This window comes from Salvelinus sp. IW2-2015, linkage group LG9 (genome assembly GCF_002910315.2).
Source record: "Salvelinus sp. IW2-2015 linkage group LG9, ASM291031v2, whole genome shotgun sequence".
NCBI lineage: Eukaryota > Metazoa > Chordata > Actinopteri > Salmoniformes > Salmonidae > Salvelinus > Salvelinus sp. IW2-2015.
This window is the reverse complement of record NC_036849.1, coordinates 16046965-16061185: the sequence shown is the minus strand read 5'-3', so window position 1 is coordinate 16061185 and position 14221 is coordinate 16046965. Positions and strand designations below refer to the sequence as shown.

Here is a 14221-nt window from a genome sequence, read left to right as displayed (position 1 = left end):
TTTAAAATGGTGTTTTCTCTTTTCCCCACGAATTTCATTTTGGGAAATGTTTGACAATGACATTTTATTGACTGCTTCATTACAGGAGTTGCATGTTTCGTTAAAATTAATTACCATAATCTAAATGTGTTTTCTGTCATTCTGAGCAACGCGGGAGGACGCCCTAATGAGTTACACACCTAATGGGTAACACTTTACTTGACACCTAGTGTCATAACACATTATGACATGGTCATGCACCTGACATAACTTGTCTTAACCTGTCATAATATGGTCAAAACACTGTCATATATTTAAACCTGTTGTGACATGTTTTGCATTAGTTTATGGCTGGTTATGACACCTATATAAGAGTGTCAAAACCCACTTTTATTTTTTATTTTTTTGTTTCCCTGCCGAGAAGTTTCCTTTTATTTGAAAGTTTGTTTCTTAAATCCTTGGTTCATTGTTGTAATGAATTCTTTACAATCATGTTTTTTTTTACCCCATTTATTAATAACTTGTAGAATATACACTTTATGGCACTGTCAAGAAGCATTATGACCATCATAGGCCAGATATCCTATCCTTTTCTAACTCCCTTACCTTTCCTTCTAGCCTAGCTTCCTTTCTTCCATTCCTTACTCCCTTTCCTTCCTAGCTTCCTTTCCTCTCATCCTTTACTTGCTCCCTTTCCTTCCCTGGCTTCCTCTCCTCTATTCCTTTCCTATTTTTGTTGTTGTTTAGTTTATTAATTTGACCATTTTCAAAAACAAGTGAGTAAAATCATCAAGGATAACACACAATAAAGTCTGGGACTTATTTCCATTGTGGTACTCTTGAGACAAGATGGCTAGGCAAGATCCAACATGGTTGAACACACTATAGCAGCGAGATAATAAAACATAAAAACAAAGAAGAAGAACATCTATATCATCATTGCTTCCCTTTCCTCCTTTCCTTCTTTCCTAGCTCCCTTTCCTCCTATCATTTCCTATCTCCCTTTCCTAGCTTCCATTCATTGGTCTATCCTATCTTCCATTCCTTCTTTCCTAGCTTCCCTTCCTTGATCCTTTTCCTTCTTTTCCTCCCCTTCCCTCCTTTGCTTTTCTAGCTCTCTTTCATCCTAACCTTTCCTAACTATCTTTCCGCCTATCCTTTCCTATCTTTCCTCTCTTCCTTTTCTAGGTCATTTTGTAGCTTTATTTCAACATTTCCTTTGTCCCTTTCTTTCCTTAACTTATTTCCTTCTTTTCATTTCCTAGCTTCCTTTCCTTTCCTCATTTCCTAGCTGTCTTTTTCCTTGTTTCCTTTCTTTCCTTAACTTCAATGGAAAATAAAAAAATAATTCATAATGGGATGGTTTGAGTTGGTTTGGAGAGTTTTGGAGCATTTTGTTACATGCTTTAAACACATTTTCATAATGCATTGTAGACAATGGCAAGTGATCACTCAGCAAAATTTTCCCTATAATTAAACAAAATATTTAAAAAAAGGTTTTGGGGATCAACTACAATCACAGAAAGAGTAAAAACCAATCTACATGTACAAATTGGCGAACTTCCCCTTTAATGCTGAATGCCAAAAAGCCAGGCATCAGATCAAATGTCTTTGGTTGGTATGACTCGACCAGGGATCGAACCCCCACCCTTCCAATCTTAGGGTGGACACTACCATAGGGCCCCTGATTTGCTGCTACTGTTATGTTCACTGTAATAGTAGTATTATAGAATTCCCAAAGTCACTACTGTAGTAGGAGGAAAGGAAGCTGGGAAAGAAGGAAAGGGATCTAGGAAAGGAAGTTAGGGAAGGAAATGGCATAAGAAAAGGAGGAAAGGAAGCTAGGAAAGGATGAAAGGTATATAGCACATATGTCAGAGTCAAGGCCCGCGGGCCACATCCGGCCCGCGAGAAGGTTTTTTACGGCCCCTGGGATGATCTTGATTTATTATTAGAACCGGCCCGCAGACCGCAGCAAGCCGGCAGCCCGCAGATCTTTTACACGCACCAATACTACATTTCCCACAATGCAACGGTGACGCACCGAGCAGTAGGCTGCTTCATTTCAATATTTATTGGCACAGCAGTCGTCAGCATCACAGTAAAATTAACTTTCAGATACCCATCAAAAATGGCAAAACGGAAGGTGGACACTGAGAACCGGGGGTTTCAAACAAGGTGGGAGTCGGAAGTATATGTTCACGGAGGTAGCTGGAAAACCTGTGTCTCTCTGTGTGGAGAAAGTGTGGCGGTACTGAAAGAGTATAATCTGAGACGAACATTATGAAAGAGAACACGCGGACAAAAACAAGAATATGGACATGGAACAAAGGCTACAAAAGGCAGAGGGAATTAAAACGAGCCTTCAAATCTCGACAGGCTCTGTTCAAAAAGCCAAATCACAAGGCCAGGCTGCTGTCAAGGCCAGTTTTTATTTGGCAGAAGAGATCGCTAAATCAGCCCGGCCATTTACGGAGGGGGATTTCATCAAAAACTGCATGATTAAAGTTTGTGACGAAGTTTGCCCAGAAAAAAGGCACTCTTTTTAAATGTGAGTCTGAGCAGAAACACCATTGCCGAGAGAGTAGACCAGTTGTCCATCAATCTAAAAGAGCAGCTTGTGAAAAAGGGAAAAGATTTCATTGCATATTCCTTGGCTGTGGATGAGAGCACACCGACATTTCTGACATTGCCCAGTTGTCATTTTCATCCGCGGAGTGGACTCCAGCCTAAGCGTGACAGAGGAGTTTTGTGGCTTTACGTCCTATGCATGCACAACTACGGGGCATGATTTGTATGAAGAGGTGTCAGATGTGTAAATGAGGAGGAGCTGCCTTGGGAAAAACTCGTGGGTTTGACCAACCGACGAGCACCTGCGATGTGTGGACACAGGAGCGGACTGGTGGCGAAGATACGGGAAAAGATCAAGAGGAAAACGCGACAGGTGAGCTGACAGCTTATCATTGTATCATACACCAGGAAGCGTTGTGCGGTAAAGCCTTGAAAATGGGCATGTAATGAGCATCATCACGCGCACAGTTAACTTTATCAGAGCAAAGGTTTGAATCACCGCCGTTCAAGGCATTTCTGACGGAGTTAGAAACGGAGCATGGTGATTTGCCTTTCACAGACAGAGGTGGCGATGGCTAAGCCAGGGAAAGGTGCTTCAAAGATGTTTCGAGTCTCGAGTGAGGAGATTGTCTGTTCTTGGACAGCAAAGGGAAAGACACAAACAACTCCGAGACGAAATGTTTCTGTGTGAAATGGCTTTTCTGTGTGACCTTACGAGTCATCTGAATGCAATGAACTTGCAGCTGCAGGGTCGGGATCATGTCATCTCTGATATGTACAGTACAGTGAAGGCATTTAAAAAACGCACTGCTGTGGGAGACGCAGATGCGGAAAGAAAATTTGAGCCACTTTCCCAGCTGCCAGACCATGAAAGAGAAGCTCTCTACAGTGCGTTCCCGAGCGCACAGTTGGCTGATAAAATAGGTATGCTTGCCGCTGACTTTCGACGCCGATTTGCTGACTTTGAAGCACAAAAAAGCAGGTTGGAACTGCTCGGTAACCCATTTGCTGTTGACGTGGAAAGCTCACCACACAACCTCCAAATGGAGTTGATTGACCTCCAATGCAATGATGCACTGAGGGCAAAATATGCGGCAGTGGGTGCTGCGGAGTTCGCCCGTTTCCTCCCCGACACAATGCCCCAGCTGCGCATCCAGCTGCTCAAACGTTGTCTATGTTTGGCAGCACAACTGTGTGAACAACTGTTTTCTTTGATGAACCTGAACAAAACATCACACAGAGTCGACTTACTGCTGAACACCTCCACTCAATTCTGGGATTTCCTCAGCTCAGAGCCTTACCCCGAACATTGATGAACTTGTGGAAAAGATGGGAACCACCAAGTATCACCCTCAACCTCAAACAAGTGAACATTACTGTGCAATCACATATTTAGAGTTTTTACTCAGTTCAAGTTTAAAAGTTAAAGTTTAATATTTGTTTTCACTGCATGTTATTCTCTTAAACAAAGTGTTGTTTTTGATTAATAGATTTTTGCACTTATTTTATTGTATTTCAATCCAATTTATATTTAAAAAATATTTCAGTTGAGTGGATGATAGAAAATTGCTATTATTGTTTTTTTATTCTCTCTTTCGCAAGTAACTTTAGCGCCATCTGTTTGGGCCTAAAGAAAAATCAGAAAAATAATAGTCTACTGATGGTGCCTTGAATACCGGTTTCTTTCATTTAATGTTCATGTTATGGGGATTTTTATATAAAGGAAATTTGTCTTTTGTGTCTGTTGAAAATTAAAGATTACTGACAGAGCCATAAGAAAATATTGCTTTATTTATCTGATCATATTGGAATATATTTGTTAGGTTTTCAGTAGGTTCAATTAGGTTCACTAGACTATATGCGTCATTTAAAAWTTTTTCAATGAACATTCGAACAGTCCGGCCCTCGGCTTGTAGCTAAATTTTTTATTTGGCCCTCCGTCCATTTGACTTTGACACCCCTGGTATATAGGAAAGGAGGAGAGGAAAGGGAGCAAGGAAAGAAGGATAGGAAGCTATGATAGAAAGAAAGGAAAGAGAGTTAGAATAGGAGCTATCATAGCAAAGGAGGGAAGGAAAGGGATCAAGGAAAGGAAGCTAGGAAAAGAGGAATGGAGGATGGGGAAATACCAAGGAAAGGAAGCTAAGAAAGGAGGAAATTAAATGTAGTTAGGAAAGGATTGGAGGAAAGGGAGCTAGGAAAGAAAAGAAAGGGAGAAAAGGAAGGAAAGAGAGCAAGGACAGGAATGTAGGAAAGGAAAGTAAACTAGGAAAGGAAGTTAGGGAAAGAAAGGGGACAATGAAATTAGGAAATAAAGCTAGAAAATTAGAAAAGGATGAGACGAAAGGAAGCTAGAGGAGGAAAGGAAGTTAGGATAGGAGGAATGAAAACATAGTTAGGAAAGAATAGGAGGAAAGACAGCTAGGAAATAAGGAATAGAAGATAGGAAAGACCAAGGAAAGGAATCTAGGGAATGGAGCTAGAAATGGATAGGATGAAAGGGAGCTAGGAAAGGTGGAAAAGAAAGGGAAATAGGAAAGGAGGAGAGGAAGCCGGGGAAGGAAAGGGAGAAAGGAAAGAATAGAGAAGAGAAAGTCATGGAAAGAAAGGGAGCAAGGAAAGGATGAGAGGAAAGGAAGCTAGGAAGGAAAGGGCGCAAGGAATGGAGGAAAGGAAGCTAGGCGAGGAGGAAAGAAAATTGAGTTAAGAAAGGATAGGAGGAAAGAGAGCTAGGAAAGCAAAGAAGGGGAGGAAAGGAAGCAAAAGGGATCAAGGAAAGCAAGCTAGGTTAGGAGGGAATTAAGATATGAAAACAAGAAAGGAAGCTAGGATACCAAAACAGATGCATTTTCAAAAGTTATTGTAATATATTCATTTTTATCTTATTTGTATGAGAACTGAAGATGTCCTAGTCTAGATTCTGTATATTACATTTGCACAACTGATCTGTAAAACGCAACTCACAAATATGTGGAGCAACTCAAAAATGCGAGTCAACTCACAAATGTAATACAAGTAATAAATATGTAAGATGCAGGTCATAAGAGTTAATCAGTCATATTCACGAAAACATGTTTGACCACTGTTGTGTTTGCAAAGTAAAAAATATTTTTGTAAAATATGCTGTGTTAAACAGAAAAAATTATAATTTGCAAATCATAATTTGTGACTCATTTGCTTTTGGATCATGACATATAGTTTGTGAAACTATATGGGCATATTTACAGACTGATTTTTATTTGGAAGTTGCATTCTGTATTTGCACAACACCTCTTTTGTTTGTGACTCTACTTATTTTGATAAAAGTCACCTAATTATATACACCCTTTCAGTTTGTTTGCCAACAATTTCCTTCTAGTAGAAGAAGAAAATGGACTACTTCAAAATGGAGATGGCCTCAATTGTGCTGCCCGTGCTCTCACAGACACCATAATGGGACAGATACACTGATGCGATGTCTAAGTCTATGATGGGGATAGACAAAATCAACATGCGCACTATGGCGCATGCACAAACGTGACCTGTGTAGCCATGGTGTTAGTGTGGTACAACTAAGACCTACATTGCCTTCGGAAACAGACCCCTTGACTTTTTCCACATTTTGTTACGTTACTGCCTTATTCTAAAATGGATTAAATAAAACATTTTCCTCAGCAATTTACACACAATACCCTATAATGACAAAGCAAAAACTGTTTTTTAGAAATGTTTGCAAATGTATAAAATAACTAAGACAGAAATAGCTTATTTACGTAAGTATTCAGACCCTTTGCTACGAGACTTGAAATTTTGCTCAGGTGCATCCTGTTTCCATCGATCATCCTTGAGATGTTTATACAATTTGATTGGAGTCCACCTGTGGTAAATTCAATTGATTGGACATGGTTTGAGAAAGCACACACCTGTCGATATAAGGTCCCACAGTTGACAGTGCATACCAGAGCAAAATCCAAGCCATGAGGTTGAAGGAAATGTCCGTAGAGCTCAGAGACAGAATTGTTTCCAGGCACAGATCTGGGGAAGGGTACCAACATTTTTTGCAGCATTGAAGGTCCCCCAGAACACAGTGGCATCCCTAATTCATAAATGAAAGAAGTTTGTAATCACCAAGATTCTTCCTAGAGCTGGCCACTCGACCAAACTGAGCAATCAGGAGTGAAGGGCATTGGTCAGGAAGGTAACCAAGAACCCGATGGTCACTCTGACAGAGCTGTAGAGTTCCTCTGTGGAGATGGGAGAACTTTCCAGAAGGACAACCATCTCTGCAGCACTTCACCAATCAGGCCTTTGGGTTAGAGTGGCCAGACAGAAGCCATTCCTCAGTAAAAGGCATATGACAGCCCTCTTGGAGTTTGCCAAAAGGCACTAAAAGAACTCTCAGACCATGAGAAACAAGATTCTCTGGTCTGATGAATCAAAGATGGAACTCTTTGACCTGAATGCCAAGCGTCACGTCTGGAGGAAACCTGGCACAGTCCCTACGGTGAAGCATGGTGGTGGCAGCATCATGCTGTGGGGATGTTTTTCAGTGGCAGGGACTGGGAGACTAGTCAGGATCAAGGCAAAGATGAACGGAGCAAAGTACAGAGAGATCCTTGATGAAAACCTGCTCAAGTGCACTCAGGACCTCAGACTGTGGCTAAGGTTCACCTTCCAACAGGACAATGACCCCTAGCACACAGCCAAGACAATGCAGGAGTGGCTTCGGGACAAGTTTCTGAATGTCCTTGAGTGTTCCAGTCAGAGCCCGGACTTGAACCCAATCAAACATCTCTGGCGAGATCTGTGCAGCATTGCTCCCCATCCAACCTGGTAGAGCTTGAGAGGATCTGCAGAGAAGAATGGGAGAAACTCCCCAAATTAAAGTGTGCCAAGCTTGTAGCGCCATACCCAAGAAGACTCGAGGCTGTAATCGCTGACAAAGGAGCTTCAACAAAGTAGTGAGTAAAGGGTCTGAATACTTAAGTAAATGTGATATTTAATTTTTTTATTATAAATTAGCAAAAACTTTTTTTAAAACTATTTTTGCTTTGTCATTATGGGGTATTGTGTGTAGATTGATGAAGGAAAAAAAACAATTTAATACATTTTAGAATAAGGCTGTAACGTAACAAAATGTGGAAAAAGGGGTTAGAATACTTTCCGAATGCTCTGTAAATGTGTTGTTTACTGTATTGCATGCATCACCGAGTGCGGTTTCTTGAGACCCAGGTGTTCTCTATTCTAATGTCTGTCAGCAATGGAGTCATTCCTTTATTGACCTGTTTGCGATGACTAGAAAGACCAAAGCACTCGTAGAGAGGAAAAAATGCATGTACACATCATTACAAATCCACAGGTGTTTTGAAGAAGAAAACAGAAAGGAGGGAAGAGCTGCCAGCCCATCTGAACATCACTGAAGCCTGGCAGCCTACTACAGTCTGCTTGTGTGTTCCCCTCTTTCTTTCTCATTCTCTGATTCCCTCCTCTGTTTCTCTCTAGCTCTGTCCTCATGTTGAATCAACAGTTGCTTAACCCCTCCAAACGGTTAATGAAACCAGAGATATATTTAGCCTGAATCACAAGAATGCCTCTTGTTTAATGTGCCCCTTTCTCTTAAAATAATCCATCACCAAATTGAGCAAAGAAAAACAGAGCTAATTCTGTGAGTCGCCAGACCTCCTCTTCCTCACCATGAAAGATTCCATTTAAACGCAGAGCTCGGCTAAAATAAGGCCCTTCACCATTACGGCAACACGGGAAAGCTCATGCATGCGGTCATATGTATCGCTTTCCATTTACAGGGACGCTAATAACGCAAACCAGTTGTGTAAACACTCAAGTGCTGACCCGTTTGATGTAAATCTTCCAGAGTTCCATTTGTCATCCCACTGCTTAGTAACAGAGTTCCTCCACTGACATGAACAGACTTTGTTAGAGTAGATTGAAGTATGCAGTGTGTCATAGATCATGTAAAAGAACAAACTGAATCTAAGTGTGTAACAGAGTTAGAAACCGATGTCACTGCAATGGACCTATTGAGTATTTACTTCACAGGGAGGGTCTCTGTCTCTAAGCATTTAATCTGAGGCTTCATTTCAGCTACAATTTTAAAAGAACCTGTCCTTGAGATAGAGGAGGAGAAGTATTTCTGTTGAGGAGAGGATGGTGGTCATTCATACAGCACAAACACTTATTACGTTACTCAGACGGTGGCCTTGACTTGCAGCACCTCTTCATGTCTTGTTTTTCAAAGCACATCAAAAGGCTTTTAAGAGGAGAGACAGAGGGAGGAAATCATTTGTTGCACATTCCACGCACTTGGTGTGGCTGCCAAGCCCTCTTCTAGTTTATTAAGCCAACGTGTTTTTTCGGGGGGCAAAAAAGTGTTTGTGAGTGCTTTCAGTTCTTTAACAACACTAAAGAAATACTTTGTTCTTCTTCTTGCATAAACAATGCGCTCTTTGAAAATAAAATTTCTCCAAAAGATCATTCTCAAGAAAGAGAATGTGGGGTTAGAAAAACTTGACCCCTCAGGCTTTGTTCTGATAATGCTGAAGTAGTGCATTTTGACAGTTTGCTATAGGCCTGGTTAGTTGATAGAAATGAGTTAGTAATTTATTTAATCTGTGGTAGAAGGTCGCTTCTCTGTTGTCATTGTACATTTAGAAGTAGTTGATTGCATTAGATAAACACTCATTAGCTTTATGAATTAGTGAAGCTGAGACTCAGGCTGGGCAGTGGGTATTTCCTCCATGTGCTGTGACCTCTCTCTTGCTCTCTCTGTGGTTCTGAGCAGATAGTCTGTTGAGGAGGAGTGAACACTGAGTCCCTCTGTTCTACTCTCTTGGTAGCAGAGGAGTGAGATATGAGCTGGCTGAAAACCCCAAAAAGACTGTGGTCACGTTCTCCCCACAGACGTAAACAGTGACACTTACAATTTCCTGTGCATGCTGCAGAACAGGAAGGCCAAAGAGGACGGCAGAGCCTGTGCACTCCATGTGCGTATCTGGGAGGACGTGTGTGTGTGTGTGTAAGACTGATTTAACATAGCATAGGGTTCACCGTCTCTCATGGAGCAGTCAGAGTGGAGTGAAAGGATAGCGTACACTCACCCTTTGACTGTCCACTTTATGCAGTCTCGTAGATTAGTGTGTTGATAATGCAGTTTTTTTTTAAATGGTACACACAACTTGTGAGTGGCCTGTTACCATTACAATGAACAGAACCTGAAGTCCACCTCCCCCAAGGGTTACTACCCCCAGGCAGCCCAGGGTTCCAGATCCTTTACCTGCTGTTGAGTTGAGCCACATCTGTTAGCAACATGACCAATAAAGGCCCAGATGGAGTTATCTGCAGCCCCCTTCCCTATACACCCCCATCTCTATAATGAACTGCTTGTTTACCATATGTGTGAAATGCACTGTTGGAATGTGACTGAGTGTGTGTTGAGAGAGGTCTTGTTTATTCTGCCTTCCCAAAGGTTTTACTGCTACCAGACGGACAATTTGTATTGAAAGACAGACTACGCCAAGTGCTAATTTTAAGACCAGTAACTGTTTTGTTAAATTACGTTGCATTCTCCACATTTTTTTACTCTACTCATCTGCTAATTTCTGTTGTTTCACTGTGCTCAGTTTCTCTCTGTTATGTTGTGGTCCGGTTCAGCACTACTGCTGCTTTAAGCTGTCTCGGTGAATTGTGCAGGCTTCCTAAGTAACTTGACTATCACAGGTTGTCTGAGCCAGCTCCACTTCACCAGATCAGAGGAGGCCAACCTGAGCCAATTAGGAGCAGGGAGCGGGGCTGCTGTCCACCCCACAGTGGCCCTGCCCTCTCCGTTGCGCTTTGATCTCCCGCACGCTACACACAACCAGAGCCAGAGCCTCCAACTCTGTCTGTAATGGATGACAAGGCTAGTCCAATTATTACAATCTGGTTTCAACATCTCTCAGTAATCAGACGAAAGAAGGGGTAATGAATAATCCCCCACATCTTCCCAAAAAGCATTCAAGGGTTTTTGCTTAATTCAATACAGCCCGAGTCAGAGATCAATTGGTATCAAATCAGTTCAAATTAGAGATGAGTTACAGTAATATGTGGTTTATTGATGTATATCAATGTAGTCTGTATTATATGTCTAGATTAAATGAAGACTGTTGTTGAACATACATATGGTTCAACTCAATTTGTATGTGTTGCTCCAGGTCCTCCGTGGGTGTCTGAGAGGGTGGCCCACAGACAGCCAGTGCGCCTGGGGAGTTCCATCAAGCTACCATGCCCTGTGGAGGGAGACCCTCCACCCCTCATCATGTGGACCAAGGACGGCCGCAACATCCACAGCGGCTGGATCCGCTTCCGCATCCTCCGCCTGGGCCTGAAGATCAAGGAGGTGGAGGCCGAGGATGCTGGAACCTACGTCTGCAAAGCCACCAATGGCTTCGGCAGCGTTAATATCAACTATACCCTCATTGTCATCGGTAAGTAGAAAGGTGTCTTGCAGTCTGCTCTACATTACAGTATATTACTGTTTGCCAAGTAATACCATTCACAGTGAAATCACCTTTACGATGACGCTACCAGAAACCATGTACATGACTCAAAACTTGCCATCATCTTTTGAGGAAGTGATTTAAAGTCAGTCACTTAACTCTTCCGCTCAGGTCAAGATCGTGTCGATATGCAGATGTTAAAAGACAATAACATGCACCATGGATTCATGGCTCTGAAATAAGGGGATTTAGGAAGGGGGATTGAAGTTAGTCCCCTACTCTCTTATATCTGTTATATCCTATACTGCTCAATCCCAAAGTCAACAGCAGCATGGGATGTTGTTTCATATTGCATCATCCTCGGTGACTCAAGCAGATCTTAACTTCTTCCCTATCCCCAGGCTAAACTCTGGTTTGTTAAAGCAGAGGCTCTTTAATTCGGAATAGTCCAACAAGACACATGTTCACCTTAACATTAACCTATGAAGCCCCGTAAAGCATATAAGAGGACATGATGTGGTGTGCAAGAGTCAAGTATTTAAACTCTCAGCAAGTCAAGCTACTGGTCACTGGTCTACTTCCTCCACTTTAAGGCCATAGTGCTGCTCTCTCTGTACATACAGTACAGTAGGATGGCTCTGTGCTTGAGTAGAGCGTGATGAATGAGAGGAGTGGAGCGTGAAAGCTCTGTTTAGTTTAATTACTCTAAGATGCCTAATTAGGTCCAGAGCCTCCTGCAGGGGAGAAGAGGGGAGAGCAGGGGCCGACCGGAGGAGCTGCTTCCTGGTCTTGTGATGGTTTCTCACACTGGCCTTGTTTTGGGGTAGAACCCTAATCAAAAAGATCAGATCAGGATAACAGTGGGGAAAGAGAATGATGTCCATTGTGTAGCGAGTATCATAGGGTCGGGATGCGGATCTTGGGAAATGTGATTCTAACAAAGTTTTTTTGGCTCCTGTTCAATATGAAGTTGACTGAGATGTCAACAAGAGTGCAAAGCTGTTGATTTTTCCTGGTTAGATATACACTATAGACACACCAAGAGGAGGAATGTCAAAGTTCACACGAGTGTATTTCATCAATGTCATGGCTGTCGGCTGTACTTATAATACGTTCTTTTACTGTACATTGCTGTTACGTCATGTAAACTCTTCGCTGTGATAGTAATAACCTGCAGTGTCAGGTTGCCCACATGATTTACATTGAACCATGCTCAGTTCAGAAATATCTCTATGATTGCACAGTGCAGCACAGTGTATAAATCATCAAGTCAGTCAATCTATCCAAATGATAGATAGCATATCTCTCCTTACATAGTATTGTGTGTAACTCACAACTGATTTATCTAGCTTGGCCTTCCTGTTTTTTATTTAACTAGGCAAGTCAGTTAAGAACAAATTCTTATTTACAATGACGGTCTACCCCGCCCAAACCCAGACGACGCTGGGCCAATTGTGCACCGCCCTATGGGACTCCCAATCACGGCCGGATGTGATGCAGCCTGGATTCGAACCAGGTACTGCAGTGACACCTCTTGCATTGAGATGCAGTGTCTTGCGCCACTCGGGAGCCCTGTACTATGTAATGAAAAGTATTCTAGCCTTCAGTAGTGCTGAAGCAGGGCGAGATTGTATAAGATAACTTCAACCTGCCTGTATTACTAGATACCTACTCCCACACAAGAAAGATATGTTTTTTTTCTTGAGGCATACTGTTTTCTTATGTGTATTTTATTATACTGAACAACATTATTTTCACCCTCTGATCTCCACCACAAACTGTTTGGCCTCGTTCTTCATACAGATGGAGTTGGTTCTGTTTTCCTTTCCCACCGTTTGTGGTGAATGCGTGACAACCCAACACTAGCCTCTCAGCAGTCATTGTACATCTCTGTTTTGTAAGACCACAGAGACCTCCCCCTCCCTCTCTTCTCTCCATTCTCTCATCCATCATCCCAGTCTGGGACTGGCACACACCACCAGTTTGTTTGTTTTTATAGGTAATTGTCCCATCAGGGGTGCAGTCAGAGGCTTTTTGGGCTGGGGAGCCTCATTTTAAAACATTTACAGGACTGAAGTCATACATTGAGAGAACTGACAGCCTAAAAACGGTAGAATGGTCCATACATTTACATTACATTTAAGTCATTTAGCAAACGCTCTTATCCAGAGCGACTTACAAATTGGTGCATTCACCTTATGATATCCAGTGGAACAACCACTTTACAATAGTGCATCTAACTCTTTTAAGGGGGGGGGTTAGAAGGGTTACTTTATCCTATCCTAGGTATTCCTTAAAGAGGTGGGGTTTCAGGTGTCTCCGGAAGGTGGTGATTGACTCCGCTGACCTGGCGTCGTGAGGGAGTTTGTTCCACCATTGGGGTGCCAGAGCAGCGAACAGATTTGACTGGGCTGAGCGGGAACTGTACTTCCTCAGAGGTAGGGAGGCGAGCAGGCCAGAGGTGGATGAACGCAGTGCCCTTGTTTGGTGTCAGCCGGATCAAAGCCGAAGGTACGGACGGTGCCGTTCCCCTCACAGCTCCGTAGGCAAGCACCATGGTCTTGTAACGGATGCGAGCTTCAACTGGAAGCCAGTGGAGAGAGCGGAAGCGGGGTGACGTGAGAGAACTTTGGAAAGTTGAACACCAGACGGGCTGCGGCGTTCTGATGAGTTGTAGGGGTTTAATGGCACAGGCAGGGAGCCCAGCCAACAGCGAGTTGCAGTAATCCAGACGGGAGATGACAAGTGCCTGGATTAGGACCTGCGCCGCTTCCTGCGTGAGGCAGGGTCGTACTCTGCGAATGTTGTAGAGCATGAACCTACAGGAACGGGTCACCGCCTTGATGTTAGTTGAGAACGACAGGGTGTTGTCCAGATCACGCCAAGGTTCTTAGCACTCTGGGAGGAGGACACAATGGATTGTCAACCGTGATGGCGAGATCATGGAACGGGCAGTCCTTCCCCGGGAGGAAGAGCAGCTCCGTCTTGCCGAGGTTCAGCTTGAGGTGGTGATCCGTCATCCACACTGATATGTCTGCCAGACATGCAGAGATGCGATTCACCACCTGGTTATCAGAGGGAAAGGAGAAGATTAATTGTGTGTCGTCTGCATAGCAATGATAGGAGAGACCATGTGAGGATATGACAGAGCCAAGTGACTTGGTGTATAGCGAGAATAGGAGAGGCCTAGAACAGAGCCC

At 42.9% G+C, this 14221-nt stretch overlaps 1 protein-coding gene across 1 annotated transcript in view; it reads left to right on the top strand.

Moving 5' to 3' along the window:
* Positions 1–14221, top strand: part of LOC111968675 (fibroblast growth factor receptor-like 1) — a 56593-nt gene that overhangs the window by 17247 nt on the left and 25125 nt on the right. Inside the window, exon 3 of the mRNA XM_023994450.2 lies at positions 10737–11009. Within this exon, the coding sequence (XP_023850218.1) occupies positions 10737–11009 (273 nt within the window). The remainder of the gene's footprint in view (positions 1–10736; positions 11010–14221) is intronic.